At 37.9% G+C, this 16,757-nt stretch overlaps 2 protein-coding genes across 3 annotated transcripts; one reads left to right on the top strand and one right to left on the bottom strand.

Annotated features, from left to right (window-relative positions):
- Window positions 1–6,244: 6,244 nt before the first annotated feature.
- Window positions 6,245–10,842, bottom strand: LOC140157510 (uncharacterized). Of its 2 annotated transcripts, XM_072180725.1 has the most exons (3): window positions 10,732–10,842; window positions 10,292–10,478; window positions 6,245–10,254 (listed from the first exon to the last, which is right to left on the bottom strand). In XM_072180725.1, exon 3 carries the CDS (start codon window positions 9,979–9,981, stop codon window positions 7,246–7,248), a length of 2,736 nt encoding a protein of 911 aa, XP_072036826.1. In that variant the 5' UTR covers window positions 9,982–10,254; window positions 10,292–10,478; window positions 10,732–10,842; the 3' UTR covers window positions 6,245–7,245. The 2 variants fall into 2 exon arrangements, with proteins under 2 accessions (XP_072036826.1, XP_072036825.1); XM_072180724.1 differs by having other exon boundaries at window positions 6,245–10,478.
- Window positions 10,843–11,353: 511 nt separating this feature from the next.
- On the top strand, window positions 11,354–16,757 carry LOC140157509 (uncharacterized). The gene is made up of 2 exons (XM_072180723.1): window positions 11,354–11,470; window positions 13,046–16,757. The coding sequence occupies exon 2, from the start codon at window positions 13,364–13,366 to the stop codon at window positions 15,077–15,079; it is 1,716 nt and encodes a 571-aa protein (XP_072036824.1). The 5' UTR covers window positions 11,354–11,470; window positions 13,046–13,363; the 3' UTR covers window positions 15,080–16,757.

The raw sequence follows: 16,757 nt of genomic DNA, 5'->3' as shown, positions 1-16,757 counted from the left end.
AATTCCAAACTTTAAATGGATGTATGTTGCGATTGCAGCGAGCAGGAAAATTTGCATATTTAAGCATTTCCGTTACCGTTTTCCTAAGCCTTTTTAAAAGGCGCCCCGTGAATGCATGCCAAAAATCGCTTGCCCCCTCTCGGCTTGCCAAAATTGCTTGCCCCCCCTCCCTTTCGGCTCGCCAAAAATTTCTTGCCCCCCAATTTTAAGCTATTTTACCCTCCCCCAGGGCTCATAATTATTGCACAGCCCCTAAAACTGTCTTGACAAATGTAAAAAAAGCCACATCACTCTTAAAATATGATCAAAATGTACATTTTAAATATATTGAAAATAAGTTTAACATGAAATTATAGTATACTATGATACTAAATCATATACAGCTACATGGGCGTCAACACCTGACAAGGGGAACGTGTCCCCTCCACATTTTGGCAAAATTACCAATTTTTTGTTCTTTTCCATAAGATTTGTATTTCTTTTCCACAAAATATTGGTTTTCACTGTCAGATGTCCTGAACAAATGAGGCAAATCTAAAATCGCTAATTCCACATGGGACCCTTCGTAAAGTTACGAATACCCAATACTAAACGTAACTTTACGTGGTGGTTACTTGAGTTACTAACAATTTTGGCCGGTTGTCCCCCCCACATTGGCGCTAATGAACATCTATCATGTCTATGAGGCATGGTGCTTGATAGTAGTCTCTTTTGCTCAAATAAAAGGGGTCCCACAGTTAAGCAATGGGAGAAAATGGTCTTTTTTCACTTTCAACTTCAATTATTATAAAGGGAAAGTCTTTTATTTTTTGGCTCACTCTTAATGTCTCATGTATATATTAAACTCTACTTTCCCCGATTTTCAAGGAAATCTGATGAAAGACCTCGTCGTACAGGAGCACTAAACACCGCAAGGTATTCCCAAAATCTCACTCAATTTACTGCGAAATACACTGACATGCACCCCGTGTTATTAAAGTAGCGTGCTATAGACGGCCCTCACTTGATAATAGTCAGTCCGATTGACTTGGCTCACACGATATTTCCTAGAAATACTTTGCCAGATTCTTCTCTCTAAAAAGGAATCCGATTGGTTACAAAATGCCGTCGTACAGTAGGAAAAACCATACCCTCTTCCGTACAGCCCTGCTTAGTGTGCTGTGTGGTAATGTATGCATTGTGCATTGACCTCGAACGCCTCTGTACACACAGCGTGCACACACTGGAGTCGAGTATAATTTATTTAAAGACTTTCATAGGAAAACTTTTCCATATATAAATAATTCACTCATCATTGTTTCTTAGGGGCTGATCAATAATTATGTGTAGGGGAGAGTGGGGTAAGTTGAGCCAGGGGGTTAAGTTGAGCCACCCCCTCTAGAAAGAAAATAAAAAACTTATCTTACTTTGCAGTTCCACTTATTTGTATATGATATAACAGAGGCTTCTCAAGTGTAATATGGAATCACTTGCACATAGGGTAAGAAAGCTGCATTAGAAAGTTAATTTTTCGAACTTTTGTTGAACTTTTGGCAAAAAACAATTTTTTTCATGTTTCACCCAGAAAGAAAAAGGCTAAAATGATAGCATTCTGGGTATTGAGGATGTGATATATGAACACTATTTTAGAAAACTATCTACAACTGTAACAAATTTTACTCAGGTGGGAGGCTTGGTTGTTGACAAAAAGGGGCACATGGGGTAAGTTGAGCCGCAGGCCATGGGGCAAGTTGAGCATAGGAAAAACCTGTAGAAATTTCCCCAATTTTTTTATTCAACGTAAAATCTTGTCACAAATTACTTGTATGCAATATTTAGATCAAACTACTTCTATATCAAACTATTTTTCGAAATAAATACCTGAAATCAACAATTTAAAAAAGGCAAAATTGAATTTCACAGCTATGGCATATACAGTGCATTTCTATGGTGGCTCAACTTGCCCCCACGACTGGCTCAACTTACCCCACCGTTGGGGTAAGTTGAGCCAATATGCAAATGATTTTTGGCGTCTCACTGTGCGAAAGTGCAAAATATTGATTATAATTTTGTGGTATCATAACCCACGGTTGTTTGATGTAGGTAGAATTGGGTTCATTATTAACTAAATGCAAACTATAGATGGCGCTATTACGGCTATTTATCCTAAATCATATTTCCTAATTTGCAATGGGTAGGTGAAACAAGCAGCAAAGAAATTTTATAAGCATATTTCATCAACAAATAAAATTAATTGTTCGAATAAAAGCTTAGAAGAGTAATTTTCATTAACTAAATAGCGCCACCAATATTGTCATAAATAGATACATTTCATATCCAAAAAGCTTTAAAAATGCTACAAAAGTGAATAAATTGTTATCTAGAGGAAATGTAAAGTTGAAAATGACTCGAAAGCATCTGTATACATTAGCATTATATCGCTTTTAGCTGTTTAAGCTTAAAATTGGGTTGTACATGATATTTTGTTTGAAAAACTAATAAATGGTCACATCAAACAGCCGTGAACCAAGTAAACATACGTATGTTTCATTTTTAACACTGCATTTGGGTCCTGCTTTATTTATTTGAGCGTAGTGAAAGTAAATGTAAAACGTGGCTCAACTTACCCCACTCTACCCCCAGGGCGGTGAATTCTCAAAGTGGTCTGCCAAAAATCACTTGCCCCCATGCCAAACAATCTTTTCCCCCTATTGATGTGCCAAAACACCTTTACCCCATCTCCCCCCCCCCTCCCTTTACATAGCAAGGTTTTTGTGAACCGTATTTAAAACCTTAAATTGTCTTGTCATATAATGCGAGCGCAGCGAGCAGGAAATTTTGCATAAAACGTGTTTCTAATATTTTCCTACGGCTTTTTAGGGCATAATATAGAAATGGTGCCTAAAATATCTGTGCCAAGAATCGTTTACCCTATCCCTTGGCCCTTTTGACCTGCCAAAAATCGCTTGACCTCCCCTTTCGACCTGCCAAAATTGCTTGCCCTCCCCTTTTGGCCTGTCAAAAATCTTTCCCCCCCCCCAAAAAAAAAAAAAGAAATTCACCACCCTAGGGGTACACATAATGATTGTACCACCCCTTAAGACAATTAAATATGTCATCGATTTCTTCAGCATATGAAGAGCTTTGTTTCAAAACCCCTTACATCCACTTTTGACTTATTGAGAAAAAAAGCTTTTTTTAATTGTGCAAGTATTACTTGTTCGATTTGATTCAAATTGGGTTTGGATAAAGTGTTGATGAATAGAAACTAAAAAAATATGTTTGGTACAATTTTCAAGCCTTCCTTTTTATTTTATTATTTATTTTATATCCCACCTTTGTGGATGTAAGGGGTTTTGCAACAAAATAAATTTACCCCTTTTCTAGAAATCACCTTTGCGATCAAATTTGAGCCCATTTGTTTGCACTACTTTATGTAACTTGACTAATGCTTTCAAGATCAAAAAGAAAAATTGAAATATCTCATTTACAAACATACTGACCCAAAAAGAGTTCCTTTTTTGTTTTAATAGGTAAAGAACATTCCAGGCTACTATTATACATCAAAAAATTAAAACAAAATAATTCTAAATTTAAGTTCAGATTTCCGGAAATTCCCTAAGATTTCCCAAACGGGAATTATACGATAATTCCGGAAGGGAAGGTAGTACTATGAAGGTCAAACAACCACCAAAATGTGTATTTGTACCCACACTATAATATCATTCCAATAGCTCAATTTCAGCCAAAAGTGGATGTAAGGGTTTTGAAACAAAGCTCTTCAATTATAGTGCGACTTGTGTATGACGACATACAACCTGAGGATATTGAAACGTAGTCCGAGGTGCTCTGACGATAACACTCCGATCGCCAGGCAATCTACGTTATTATTATTGGTAAGTAGGCCAGTGGGACAACGAAACCGCTACGTGAACGAGCTAATTGAAACGGAGAGCCAAAATGCGATTTCAGATTTTTGGCCTGTTTACCTCCCGTGTAGCTCCGTGTGTTGCCAACGGCCGAATTCAGCTCTTGTCAAATTCATATTTAGAGAAGAGTCACGATGCTCACGTGTTCGTGGTAGTTATTGATTGTTATTATGAATATAAAAATGATTGCATGGCTCTGCACAAGGTTGAAAATACGGCAGAGAAATTTGTCATGTCGTACGTGCGAATTTGGCTTCAAAATTTCACTATTCTGCTAGAAGTTGTACAGAGATCTTATAATATTGTGTAAATAATTTTGTCAGGAACAAAATAAGGTATTACATACCGTCTACGAGTAAATATTGAGGACAAAATTCAGGTTTTTCATGTGTTGTTTCAAAGAATTTTAGATTTGTCATTTTGAAATTCCCCGGCCAGCAATCGTCTGAACGTAAACAAGTTTTCCTAAAAATGGTAAATTTCCTTAAAAACGACTTTTGTTGATCAAACTTTGGATTATTTAAGATGTAATTGTTTAAGGATGTAGAATTTTAAGATATTTTTGAGTATTTTCACGTTTTACATGGTAAAAAAGGGGGTCATCAGTTTGATTCCTGATTTAAAAACACTTTAGCAATTGTTCTAGTTATTAAATTGTTGATTTCGTCATGTTCAAATCTTTTCGAAAGTGAGCGCCTGACGCGGAGTGACTGCGCGATATCCATAGTAACGGAGCTTACGCTTTGAACGCAGCCGCCAAAAGGTTCCATGAACGCGTTCAGGAAAGTATATAAAGGCCGTGCACGACGCAAATTAATCAGATTGCTTGGTGGACAATAGTCCACCCAAACCTTCACTCAGTTTGAAGGTAAGCACTGCCAACCAAAGCAAATACGCCCTACTCTGGAGCTCAGATTGAGCTAGGGGCAGCTTGGCTACCACAATAGTGGCAACACCCGGGTGGTTATGCACTCCGGTGTTTTGGCCTAGCGCCTATGCCTATTGTGCAAGTGACTTGCCGCACACATGCACAAGTCCAATGGAAAATTATGCACTGTATTTTGTGTGCATTCATTGTTGCATGGCAAGTTCGTATAGGTGTACAGAAATGGATACTGTACTCTGTAGTCGGCCTACTAGGCCTTGGCCTAGCCTATGACTATGTCATGTGATGAGAGATTCTGTTGATTAAATTGTATTTTTATGCTTCTTGATTATTCAAGCAGATAGTATATACTTTTCGGCAGCATTTATTGGTAATTTATTTGGATTTAAAAGAGATAAATAAGGAAATATCGTCATGATCAACAACAGAGATTGTGTATTTGTAACCAGTGTTTACTTGTATTTATGAATTGTGATGTGATAAGACAAATATGAAAGCAAAATAACAATACAAGATCTAACAAAAGAAGCAAATATAAAACAGAATTGTCAAGTCTCATTTTTACCTGTTAGCCTACTCCTTTCTTGCATCACTGGTTTAACATCTTGGGGGAGAATTCTAGTCTGTGATACTACGCTACCACTTGTATGTTTAGAAGGCTAGTCTTCTCCATCAGTCGTTTTCATAAGTATTAGGGGCAAGCTCGGTCCCGTTACAATATGCAACCCCGGTATACAGCTTGAAAATACAAGTGCACCCCCCCCCTTCATTTCCGTTTAGCTAGGGACATCAGAAATAAGGCTTTTATTGGTGGGGGGAGGCAAAGTGAATTTCGTGGGGGGGGGGGGGATATCAATTTTGGGTTTTAAAGGCTGAAGGGGGGGCAAGAAATATATTAGGGGGTATGTGCCACTGGAAGCTCCTTCAAAAGAGGAGAATGAGTGTATGGGTTTCCTGAAAACAAGCTGAGCAGACATATTTTGGATTCTCTGAAGACGGGTGATGTCTTTCTGGTATACTGTATTTTTTTCAGGGGCATTAGGGGGAAAATGAATTTCAGGGGCGTGGCAAAATCAACAAATTTTGCGCAAAATTACTGCAAAAAGTCAGAAGAGTTCTGTCTGGGGGGCATTCCCCCCCACCCGTGGTGGGTGCCGCCACTGACTGTATACTGTTTTAAAGGACAGGATTAGAATTGTTAAACAACTTGCACCAACTTTTTTTTGGTAGCCTAAACGAGCACACCGACAATATACAAGTACTTCAAACCAAAACTTGCTCAGAGATGTAAACAAAGTAACTCACTTGTTTAGGGTAGCACAATATTAGGATTATCATGCTTCAATATGCAGCATTTTTTAGCCTATATCTGATAAACTCCCTTTTTGACAATACACCACTCATTTTAGGAGAGACATAACAATTTGACACTGATAAACGTTAACCATGATTATTTTATTTTTTCATTTTGTTCTGTAAACTGTAAAAGCATGTTAACAATTTCACATTGACATAGCAAAATTAATTGGTCTGGTATATGATTTTTATAAATCAATATTCTAAATAGCTAGCTACTTCATTAATACCTGTATCAGCAGCAGTAGATAGCTAGCTACTTCATTAATGCTGGTATCAGCAGTAGATAGCTAGCTACTTCATATCAGTAGTAGATAGCTAGCTCCTTCATTAATACCTTTATCAGCAGTAGATAGCTACTTCAAATACCTGCACCAGCAGTACATATAGATATAGCTAGCTACTTCTGTACTTCATCAATACATGTATCAGAGTGTATGCTTTGGTTTAATTTGAAATTGTATCATAATCCGGGATCTCCGGTTTCCTCCTGCTTTCAAAATCAGCGATAAGTTATCAACAACTTTCTTCACCCGATGAACTTTGTGGAACTGCTGATATAATTAGTGGATGTTACAATCTAAGTGGGGATATGTTTGCGCCAGGTTCGGTTACTACAACCAGCCTAGTTGATGATATCTGATTCTGCAGTGGCAGCGAAATCATGTGAATCCTCTGGTGCGCTATATAAATCACTACTTAGATTATTTAATTTTTTATTTAATTCAATTTATTTATTTTATAAATATTTCTTGTAAACACAATCTAATTTTGTGCTCACTACATGTAGAAGGCCGGGTCTGCAAATGTTCAGTGCATGAAGCTAGTTGAGATATAGCTTCATGTTCAGTAATAAAATAAAATAATAAAGCTGGATATCATACAATCGTGATGCATTCCTTCTTGGTATGGACGAAAAGTAGCATTTTTCAAACTGTATACTTTATTTTGATACACCCTTTATCTTCAAAAGTTATAAATGAATTAAAAAAAAAAAAAAATTTGAAGCCGCCTCAGAAAATAAAGCAGTAGGGGACAAGAAACATTGTTTTTTATTCGGCCTTATAAGTTATTCTATATTCCTGACATCAGAATTTAGTGTTCTTTAGAAAACTGAATAAATGAATCTACCATTGAGTAAAAATCTGATCGACTTGGATCTCCATGTGCCCGATGATGAGGTTGCGTGCCAGTATGTCTACTGTGATCGGACCTAAGGGGTACCATCATAAGAGGTAATCCCCCTACAAATGTTTCTGGATCCTGCCCTCTATCACTACTCCCATGTGGCTCACTTTCTGCTTTCATATCGGTACAAGTTCCCAAACTTTTAGGGTTTTCTCTATTTTGTTTCGCCTGCTGTGACCTCTTAACCTCATCTCTAAATCTCTTTCCTTTCCCTTGATGACCTGTTTGTTTCACACCCAAATGAACTCGTTTGATATGTGCTGATCTAGTACTGTTAGTGCCAAATCGTTTGTGACAGTATTTACACTCAAAATTACGTTCCCCTGTGTGGACAACTTTGTGACTCGCACGATCTGTAGCCGTGGAAAACGCCTTGCTACAAACCTTGCATATGTAGCTTTTGATATTGGAGTGTCGCCTTAGTTTGTGAATCTTTAAGTCACCGCCTGTGCGAAAACTTTTTTTCGCATTGTTTGCAATGGTAAGGTGTAGCACCGGTATGTCTTTTTCATGCTCATGAAGATTGCTTTTACATCTAAATTTATGTCCACATTGTGCGCAAACAAACTGGTAACCAGTGTGGTCTTGTTTGTGTATCTGTAATGAATTTTGACAAACAAATCTTTTGTCGCAAAATTCACACTTAAAAGGTTTCTCACCTGTATGTATTCGTTCATGACGATCCAAACTAGATTTTGAGTTCATTTTCTTGCCGCAGAACTGGCAAACCAATAACCCTTGCCCTGTGTGGAGGCGCTTGTGTTTATCTAACGCCTCCTGCGTTTTGAAAGATTTATCACACTCATCACAGGGGTGTGTCTTTTCTTTATGGATCTTCATGTGTTTGGTAACATACCTCAGACTGATGAACTTCTTTGAACAAAGTGGACAAGGAACAACCTTTTCAGCAGTGTGTGTCTTCTGATGTCGACGCATTTCTGTCTGCGTTATGTACGTTCTTTCGCACCCTTCATACTCGCATTTGAAGCTCACATGAGTTCTAATGTGAAATGCACGATCCCTTATATTTGGAAACATCATTTTGCAATATTGACACTTGTATCCTTCTTTCCGTCGTTTTATTTGAGCTTCATGTGTGCTTTGATGTTGTTCTCTCCTATAAAGAGTTTTAAACATCTTTCCGCACCCCTGAAAATTGCACCTAAACATTTCATTGCCATGAACGTTTCTTTCATGGGCCTTGCATTCTTTCCACTTGTTGAATATTACACCACAATCTTCTTGACTACATGCGTACACTTTAGCAGGTTTATACTGAACCGGTTTCTTTAGACGAAGACGTCTTTGTCCTTCAGGTACATACTCTGGATCAAAATTACCATCATCATCAGAATCATCTTCATATTCTATCTTAGGCCGACCTCGTTTTCGTTCGATCGGTACCGGTAGTGCATCACTCGATGTATCTTCTTTGATGACATGTTTCTTAGGTCTACCAAGTTTTCTTCTATGTGGTTCCCACATTCTCTTGTTATGTAAGCTTGATACTGACGTTTTTGGAAGCTTATCTTGCTTGCTTTGTGCCGATTTCTTTTCGCTTTGACCCAAGTTTTCTCTGCTTCCTGATGGATTCTGTCCCTCTCTGACAGTGGCTTTATCACAAAGTGAATTTAAACTCACAAGTGCTGGTACAGATATGTTTAGAGGTGACGAATCTATATCAGGGGGCTCAGTTTTTACTACTTGTCTTGGTATCCGCAACTCCCTTGATGATTTGCTCTTTAGTTTTTCTTCTAATGCTCCATGTTCCTTCACAACATGCTGTTTCCAGGCTGTGAAGTTACAGCAACATACATCACAGCTTTGATGACTCCATTTCAATGCACAGTTGTCTCCGGTTTCATTATCTGTCCATGTTATATAAATATTTATCACACTTGCCTGGACTCCAGCTTCCAATACATTCTCACATGCTTTTACCAGAGTTGTTTTATTTTGGTCTTTCAAACTTTCTTCAGCTTCTAAATCTGGGTTGTCTTTAGAATGTCCTTTGGGTAATTTTTGCAAAAGTGCATCAGAATCAGAAACTGCACAATGAACTTCTTCAGAATCATCATGCTGAGCTGCTTTAACTGTCTGATTGTTTTTACTGATTTCACTTGACTCTATCGAACACAGTGCTTCGTTATCATCATGCAGGCTGCCTTTACTTTCCTTTTCAGGATGAGCTGGGAGATTATGTAATCTCATCACCACTCCTTCCATTCCTCCTTCGTTTATCGGTATATCTACGAGGCCAACATCGAGGCAACCCATACTGCTACTAGCAGCATCCAAAATGTTTTTTGAATCATTTTCATCTGCGACTTTGTTAATATTCATACTACCATCTGACTCAGAGTGACTCTCCTCATTTTGTTTCTTCTGCCGATTTCCTTCCATATTACATGCACCTTGAAACTCACCATCAACAAACTTCTCTTCCGCCACATTCTCTTCTGTGGCACATGAACTCACACACTTGTCATCCTGTTCTTTATTCAGATCTTTCAGCTGATCTGCTTCTACATTACAAGCACCTTGAGACCCACTGAAATTCTTCTCATCAGCAAACTTCTCTTCCATCACATGTGAAGAGTCATCTTCCATTGCACTGTTACACCTGCTATCTGGACTCTCCATCTTGTTCTCTGGAAGATCGGTGTCACATGATGCTGTGATGGGTGGATCAGTATTGACTGCACAGGATCATATCCTATGTAAGCTGCATTAAAACTGATAACAACTGAGTGTCAGATGGGTCTTCAACAGACCCCTGATCTCCTGGGGTGCCAGATGAATCTCTACGTGTATGTTTACAAACAAACTACACAATTGTTCCATGAGATGATCAAATGTTGTTTTTTGTCTAGTTTCTTTCGAAGTTTCAGTCTTTTTCCCACTTTAATGTCATTGCTGAGTACATTTTAAACAATGTAGAATTACGATTGACCTCTTTTCACATGTAGCTTTACAGACAAACAATAGAATTGTTCCATGTGGTACTAGTAATCACATTTCATGTTCTCAACCGTTTCTTCTTCTGATGTCTTGTCTTTTAGTGTCTTGGTAGGCCTACTACGGTGTGCTATATACTCAAGTCATCACACAGAAGGAGAGAGATACACACATCATATAATCTGAAACGATAAAAAGTATTAGGGTCATTATTCGGTAACGGTGCTTATTTGAAGGTTTGGAAAAAGACATTTCAAAATGATTTTATATTAATTTTTTACAGATCACGACTCCTTTAAGCTTCCTCAATCAATCAGTTGAATCACTATAGGCAGACACTGACACTGGTCATTCCCCATCATTCTCATGTTATTCAAGTTCAATTGACAATCCACTGCATTCGTTTGTTGCGTACCGGTACCTCACATGTATTACCTGTATTTTGTCGACTATTTACAGTAATGCAGCAGCAAAGACCACAACACTTACCGGTATCCACAAAGAAAGGCAAAGCTTAGCTTAAAATTTAACGTTGTTGCTGATGAGTCGCGGGTTGCCGGCTCAAAAACATGGCTAATCAAATAAAAAATTCCTTTAAAAAGGATGTGCTGACTCGCATGTAAAACCGGGATGTAAAACATCAGGGAAGTGATGACCCGAAAGATTATAGGCGCTAGCGCCCTAAAAGCAACACATAAACGGATACTTTTTTTCAAATTTTATTCGCCGTTTTTCTTTAGTCATTCTTTTTGCCGCCCTTCTTCTTCCGCTGCCCTTCGTTTTGGCCGGCCCTGTTTTTTACCTTAGGGGGCTCGCGCCCCAAAGCCCCCCAAAAAAAATACGAGCATGTTTGCACACTACATATACATACATACCGGGACTATATATTTCCAACCATGATTTGCCCTGAAAAGAAAAAAAAAAAAAATCCTAATAAGTAGGCCTACAAGTAGGCCCTATATTCCTTTTTAAAGCATTTTTATTTGAGGTAATGGCCACGTTTCGTGCTGGCAACCCGACTTGTCAACAACAACATTTAATTTGCCAGCTTGACCTTTTTGCAGTGTGGATATTTTCGGGAGCTGAGCTGAGCTGTGTGTTGACTGCTGACTAGTCTCGTGTGATCTTTGACTGCTGTAGCTTAATATGCCTATAGGCCTACCACAGAATCCAGGTAATAAATCATTAAATGTGCGTTATAAATGAATAAAGAATGACCCCGGAATGAACATGTAGGAACATTACTATTTCCATGATTTTGAGGAAGCTTAAACACACTGAACATGTTTTGTACATGGCACTGACATTGGCCTTGAAAACATCTTGCTATAGTCATCATGATAGTGCTGTGCTAATTAAGATAAGGGTGGTCCCAGTGGCGTAGCGTGGGTCATCATATTGGGTTTCTTATAGTTTAGTAAAAATCATTTACAAAGCAAAGCTGGAGTTTGCAAATAACCGTATTGAAATTGAACAACCAGTTCTAAAGATATGACTATGAGCAATAAAGAGTTTCCAAAACAACAGGAAACAAAAGGAAATACATCCTTTGTTTGGCTATATCCCAAAATCAATATTTCCGAGTTCCGACTGATTTTGCTTGATCGCATCACAATTGGGTTTTTAACTGATTGGGTGTCACTGGATAAAGAAGAAATAAAACAAACAAACATTTCGTTGACATTTTTCTCCTTAAGGGATCTAGAATGAGCGTTTATGGCGTTTCGACAGTATTTTTTGTGGGACATGAGAGCACCTCAGACGTATCGAATTGCATTCTGAATACGAAGCATGTCTTTCTGATATCAAATAATTTTCATTTTTGAAATTCACGATAAAATACAAATTTTATGACAAATTATTAAAATTTGACATTTTTCAAATTTTTGATATATAACAAATATATATCAATTTTTGATATATAACAGTAACTGTCTAATGACATATTCTTAAAGTGTATGAAGCTAGGAGGAAAAGCCGACGATCAATTGAAAATTTTGACCTTTCATATTGAAGATATGGATTTTTTCCCCGGGGGGGTCACTCCCATTGTGGCCTGTACACCATCCGCGATAATCAACTTTTGAAAAGCACCTAAACAAGGATTTAACCCTTGGCTAAAACAATACCCTAAACAGGGATTTTATTCCTTGCATCAAATTTCATACCCTAAATTTCATTTCCGCGTATTAGCAATTGCAATTTTGCTACCCTTTTTCCAATATTTCATGTTTTTGACACCCTAAACGCGTTACGCGCGTATCGTGCATATCCACGAAAAACTACCCGTTGTACGCGTTTTCATTATCGCGGATGGTGTACAGGCCCCAATGGGAGTGACCCCCCCGGGATTTTTTCCCAAAAAGACCTCATTTTTTGGGGTGTTTTGGGAAAACAAATCCATATCTTCAATACGAAAGGTCAAAATTTTTAATTGATCTTCGGCTTTTCATCCCACCTACATACACTTTAAGTATAAATCATCAGATTTATAAAGTTTACTTCGAGTACTGTTAAATATCAAAAATATCAATTTTTAATGATTTGCCATAAAATGTGTATTACATTGCGAAATTCAAAAAATCAAAATTATTTGATATCAGAAGGACATTCTTCGTATTCAGAACGCAATTCGATATGTCTGATGTGCTCTAATGTCCCACAATAAATACTGTCCAAACGTTCATACCACATCCCTTAATTGAATTTAATTTGCTTATTGCACTTTCATGCTTCTAATCCTTTTCAGATGTGTGACTCTCAAGGTGACTGTACATTCTTCTGTTTGGTGTCAGACTTGAATGAAAAGTTGAAAAGAACAACTTACAGACATACCAGTACCAAGGCAGTAAGAGACAAAGACTTTAAAAGAAATGGGTTAAAACAAGACATTTGATTATCATGTGGAACAATTATGTAATTTAACTGTAAAGCTACATGTGAAAAGAATTCAATCTTAAGTGTTGAAGAGTTATATTGTGTGTAAAGGTACTCGGCAATAACATTATAGTGGAAAACGCACTCATATCTTTGAAACTCGGACAAGCCACGCCTTATATACATTAGTATGGAGGAAGATTCATCTGACACTCCTGGAGATCTGGTGTTTGTTGAAAATCCACCTGGTACCCCTGGAGATTTGGAGTCTGTTGAAAACCCATCTGGTACCCCTGGAGATCTGGAGTCTGTTGAAAACCCATCTGGCACCCCTGGAGACTTAGAGAGTGTTGATATCAGTTTTAGTGCAGCTTACACAGGATATGAGCCTGTGCAGTCGGCAAATACTAATCCCATCACAGCATCATGTGACACTGATCTTCAAGAGAACAAAATAGAGAGTCCAGTTGATAGGTGCAATAGTACAATGGGAGATGACTCTTCCCATGTGATGGAAAAGATGTCTGTTGATAAGAATTGCAGTGAGTCTCAAGGTGCTTGTAATATAGAGGCAGATCAGCTGACAGATCAAATCAAGGAACAAGATGGCAATAGTAATCATGAAGGAATCGTAAATATACCAATAAACAAACAAGAAACAGAAGGAGTGGTGAGATTACATAATCTCCCAGATTATCCTGAAAAGCAAAATGAAAACAGCCTGCATGATGATAATGAAGCACTGTGTTTGATAGAATCAGGTCAAATCAGTAAAGACAATCAGACAGTTAAAGCATCTCATCATGATGTTCCTGAAGTTCATCGTGTGGCTTCTAATCCTGAAGCAGTTCGTGAAGCAGATTCCAAAGAAGATACAGATCTAGAAGCTGCGGAATGTTTGAAAGAACAAAATAAACCAACTCTGGTAAAAGCATGTGAGAATGTATTAGAAGCTAGTGTCCAGGAAAGTGTGATAAATATTTACATAACATGGACAAATAATGAAACCGGAGACAACACTGCATTAAAATGGAGTCATCAAAGCTGTGATGTATGTTGCTCTAACTTCACAGCCTGGAAACAGCATGTTGTGAAGGAACATGGAGCATTAGAAGAAAAACTGAAGAGTAAATCATCAAGGAAGTTGCGAATACCAAGAAAAGTAGTAAAAACTGAGCCTCCTGATATAGATTCATCGCTTCTAAACATATCTGTACCAGCAGTTGTGAGTTTAAATTCACTTTGTGAAGAAGCCAATGCCGCAGAGGGACAGAAATCATCACAAAATCCATCAGGAAGCAGAGAAAACTTGGGTGAAAGTGAAGAGAAACCGTCACAAATAAGCAAGCAAGATAAGCTTCCAAAAACGTCAGTATCAAGCCTACATAACAAGAGAATGTGGGAACCACATAGAAGAAAACTTGGTAGACCAAAGAAACGTGTGATTAAAGAAGATACATCGAGTGATAAACTACCAGTGCCGATCAAAAGGAAACGAGGTCGGCCTAAGATAGAATACGAAGATGATGATGATGATAATGATTTTGATCCAGCATATATACCTGAAAGACAAAGGCGTCTTCGTCCAAAGAAACCAATTCATTATAAGCCAGGTAAAGTGTACGCCTGTAGACGAGAAGAGTGTGGTGTAATATTCGAAAGGTTGAAAGAACGCACGGCCCATGAAAAAAACGTTCATGACAATGAAGTGCACAGGTGCAATTTTCAGGGGTGTGGAAAGATGTTTAAAACTATTTGCGGAAGAGAACAGCATGAGATCACGCATGAAACTAAAATAAAAAAACGTCAAGAAGGATACAAGTGTCAGTATTGCAAAATGATGTTTCCAAATGTAAAGGATCGGGCATTTCACATTAGAACTCATGTGAGCTTCAAATGCGGGTAAGGGTGCGAAAGAACGTACATAACGCAGAAAGAAATGCGTCGACATCAGAGGACACACACTGCTGAAAAGGTGATTCCTTGTCCGCTTTGTTCAAAGAAGTTCATCAGCGTAACGCGTGTTAACAAACACATAAAGACCCATAAAGAAAAGACGCACCTCTGTGATGAGTGTGATAAATCTTTCAAAACTCAGCAGGCGTTGGATAGACACAAACACCTCCACACAGGGCAAGGGTTATTGGTTTGCCAATTCTGTGGCAAGAAAATGAACGGAAAATCTAGTTTGGATCGCCATGAAAGACTTCATACAGGTGAGAAACCGTATAAATGTGAATTTTGCGACAAAAGATTTGTTTGTTGCAATTCGTTACAGATACATAAACAAGAACACACTGGTTACCAGTTTATTTGCGCACAATGTGGACATAAGTTTAGATGTAAAAGCAATCTTCATGAGCATGAAAGAAGTCATACCGGTGCTACACCGTACCCTTGTAAACAATGCGAAAAAAGTTTTCGCACAGGCGGTGACTTAAGGACTCACAAACAAAGGCGTCATTCCGATATCAAAAGCTACATATGCAAGGTTTGTAGCAAGGCGTTTTCGACGGCTCAAGATCGTGCGAATCACAAAGTTGTGCACACAGGGAACGTAATTATGAATGTAAATACTGTCACAAACGATTTGGCACTAGCAGTACTAGATCAGCACATATCAAACGAGTTCATTTGGGTATGAAACAAACCGGTCATCAAGGGAAAGGCAAGAGATTTAGAGATGAGGTTAAGAGGTCAGAGCAGGCGAAACAAAATAGAGAAAACCCTAAAAGCTTTGGAACTAGTATCAATATGAAAGCAGAAAGTGAGCCACATGGGAGCAGTGGTCATAGAGTACAGGGTCCAGAAACATTTGTAGGGGGATTACCTCTTATGATGGTGCCACTTAGGCCCGATCACAGCAGACATTCTAGCACACAACCGCATCATCAAGCACATGGAGATGCAAGTCGATCAGATTTTTACTCAATGGTAGATTCATTTATTCAGTTTTCTAAAGAACACTAAATTCTGTCTGGAAAAATATAACCAAGAACTGATAAGACCGAATAAAAAATAATGTTTCTTGTCCCCTACCGCTTCTTTTTTTTGAGGCGGCTTTAAATTTATTATTTTTCAAAATTCATTTATAAATTTTGTAGAGATGTTTAGGAAGTTGAGATGCTTTTTATATCATAAGGTACTGTTCATTAGAGGGAGCCTACCTACCAGAACAAAAAAAATAAAGGTCTCCTTTTTTCGGGCATTTTTCTAAATGTGAAATACATGAATACATGGCCAAATAGGTAATTTACACAATTTTTCGATAAAAAATAAAAACCCGGACAAGAAACATGTTTTTATTTTTACTCGGCCTAATCCAAGCTAAGGCGATCAGATTTGTCCTCAATGGTAATCTGTACTCATTTAAATATGTAATTATTCAGTTTTGTCTGTGAATGCTAGCAAGACCAACCTTGTTATTGGGCTTACTTAAATACCAAAAAAAATAATTTATGGTAATAATGTTTATATTTAATTAAGTAGAGTACTTAAGGGATCCAAAATGAGCGTTTATTGCGTTTCGACAGTATTTTTGTGGGACATGAGAGCACCTCAGACCTATCGAATTGCATTCTGAA

Source organism: Amphiura filiformis, chromosome 7 (genome assembly GCF_039555335.1).
Source record: "Amphiura filiformis chromosome 7, Afil_fr2py, whole genome shotgun sequence".
NCBI classification, from domain to species: domain Eukaryota; kingdom Metazoa; phylum Echinodermata; class Ophiuroidea; order Amphilepidida; family Amphiuridae; genus Amphiura; species Amphiura filiformis.
The sequence above is the reverse complement of the archived record's forward strand: the minus strand, read 5'-3'. Positions and strand labels throughout refer to the sequence as shown.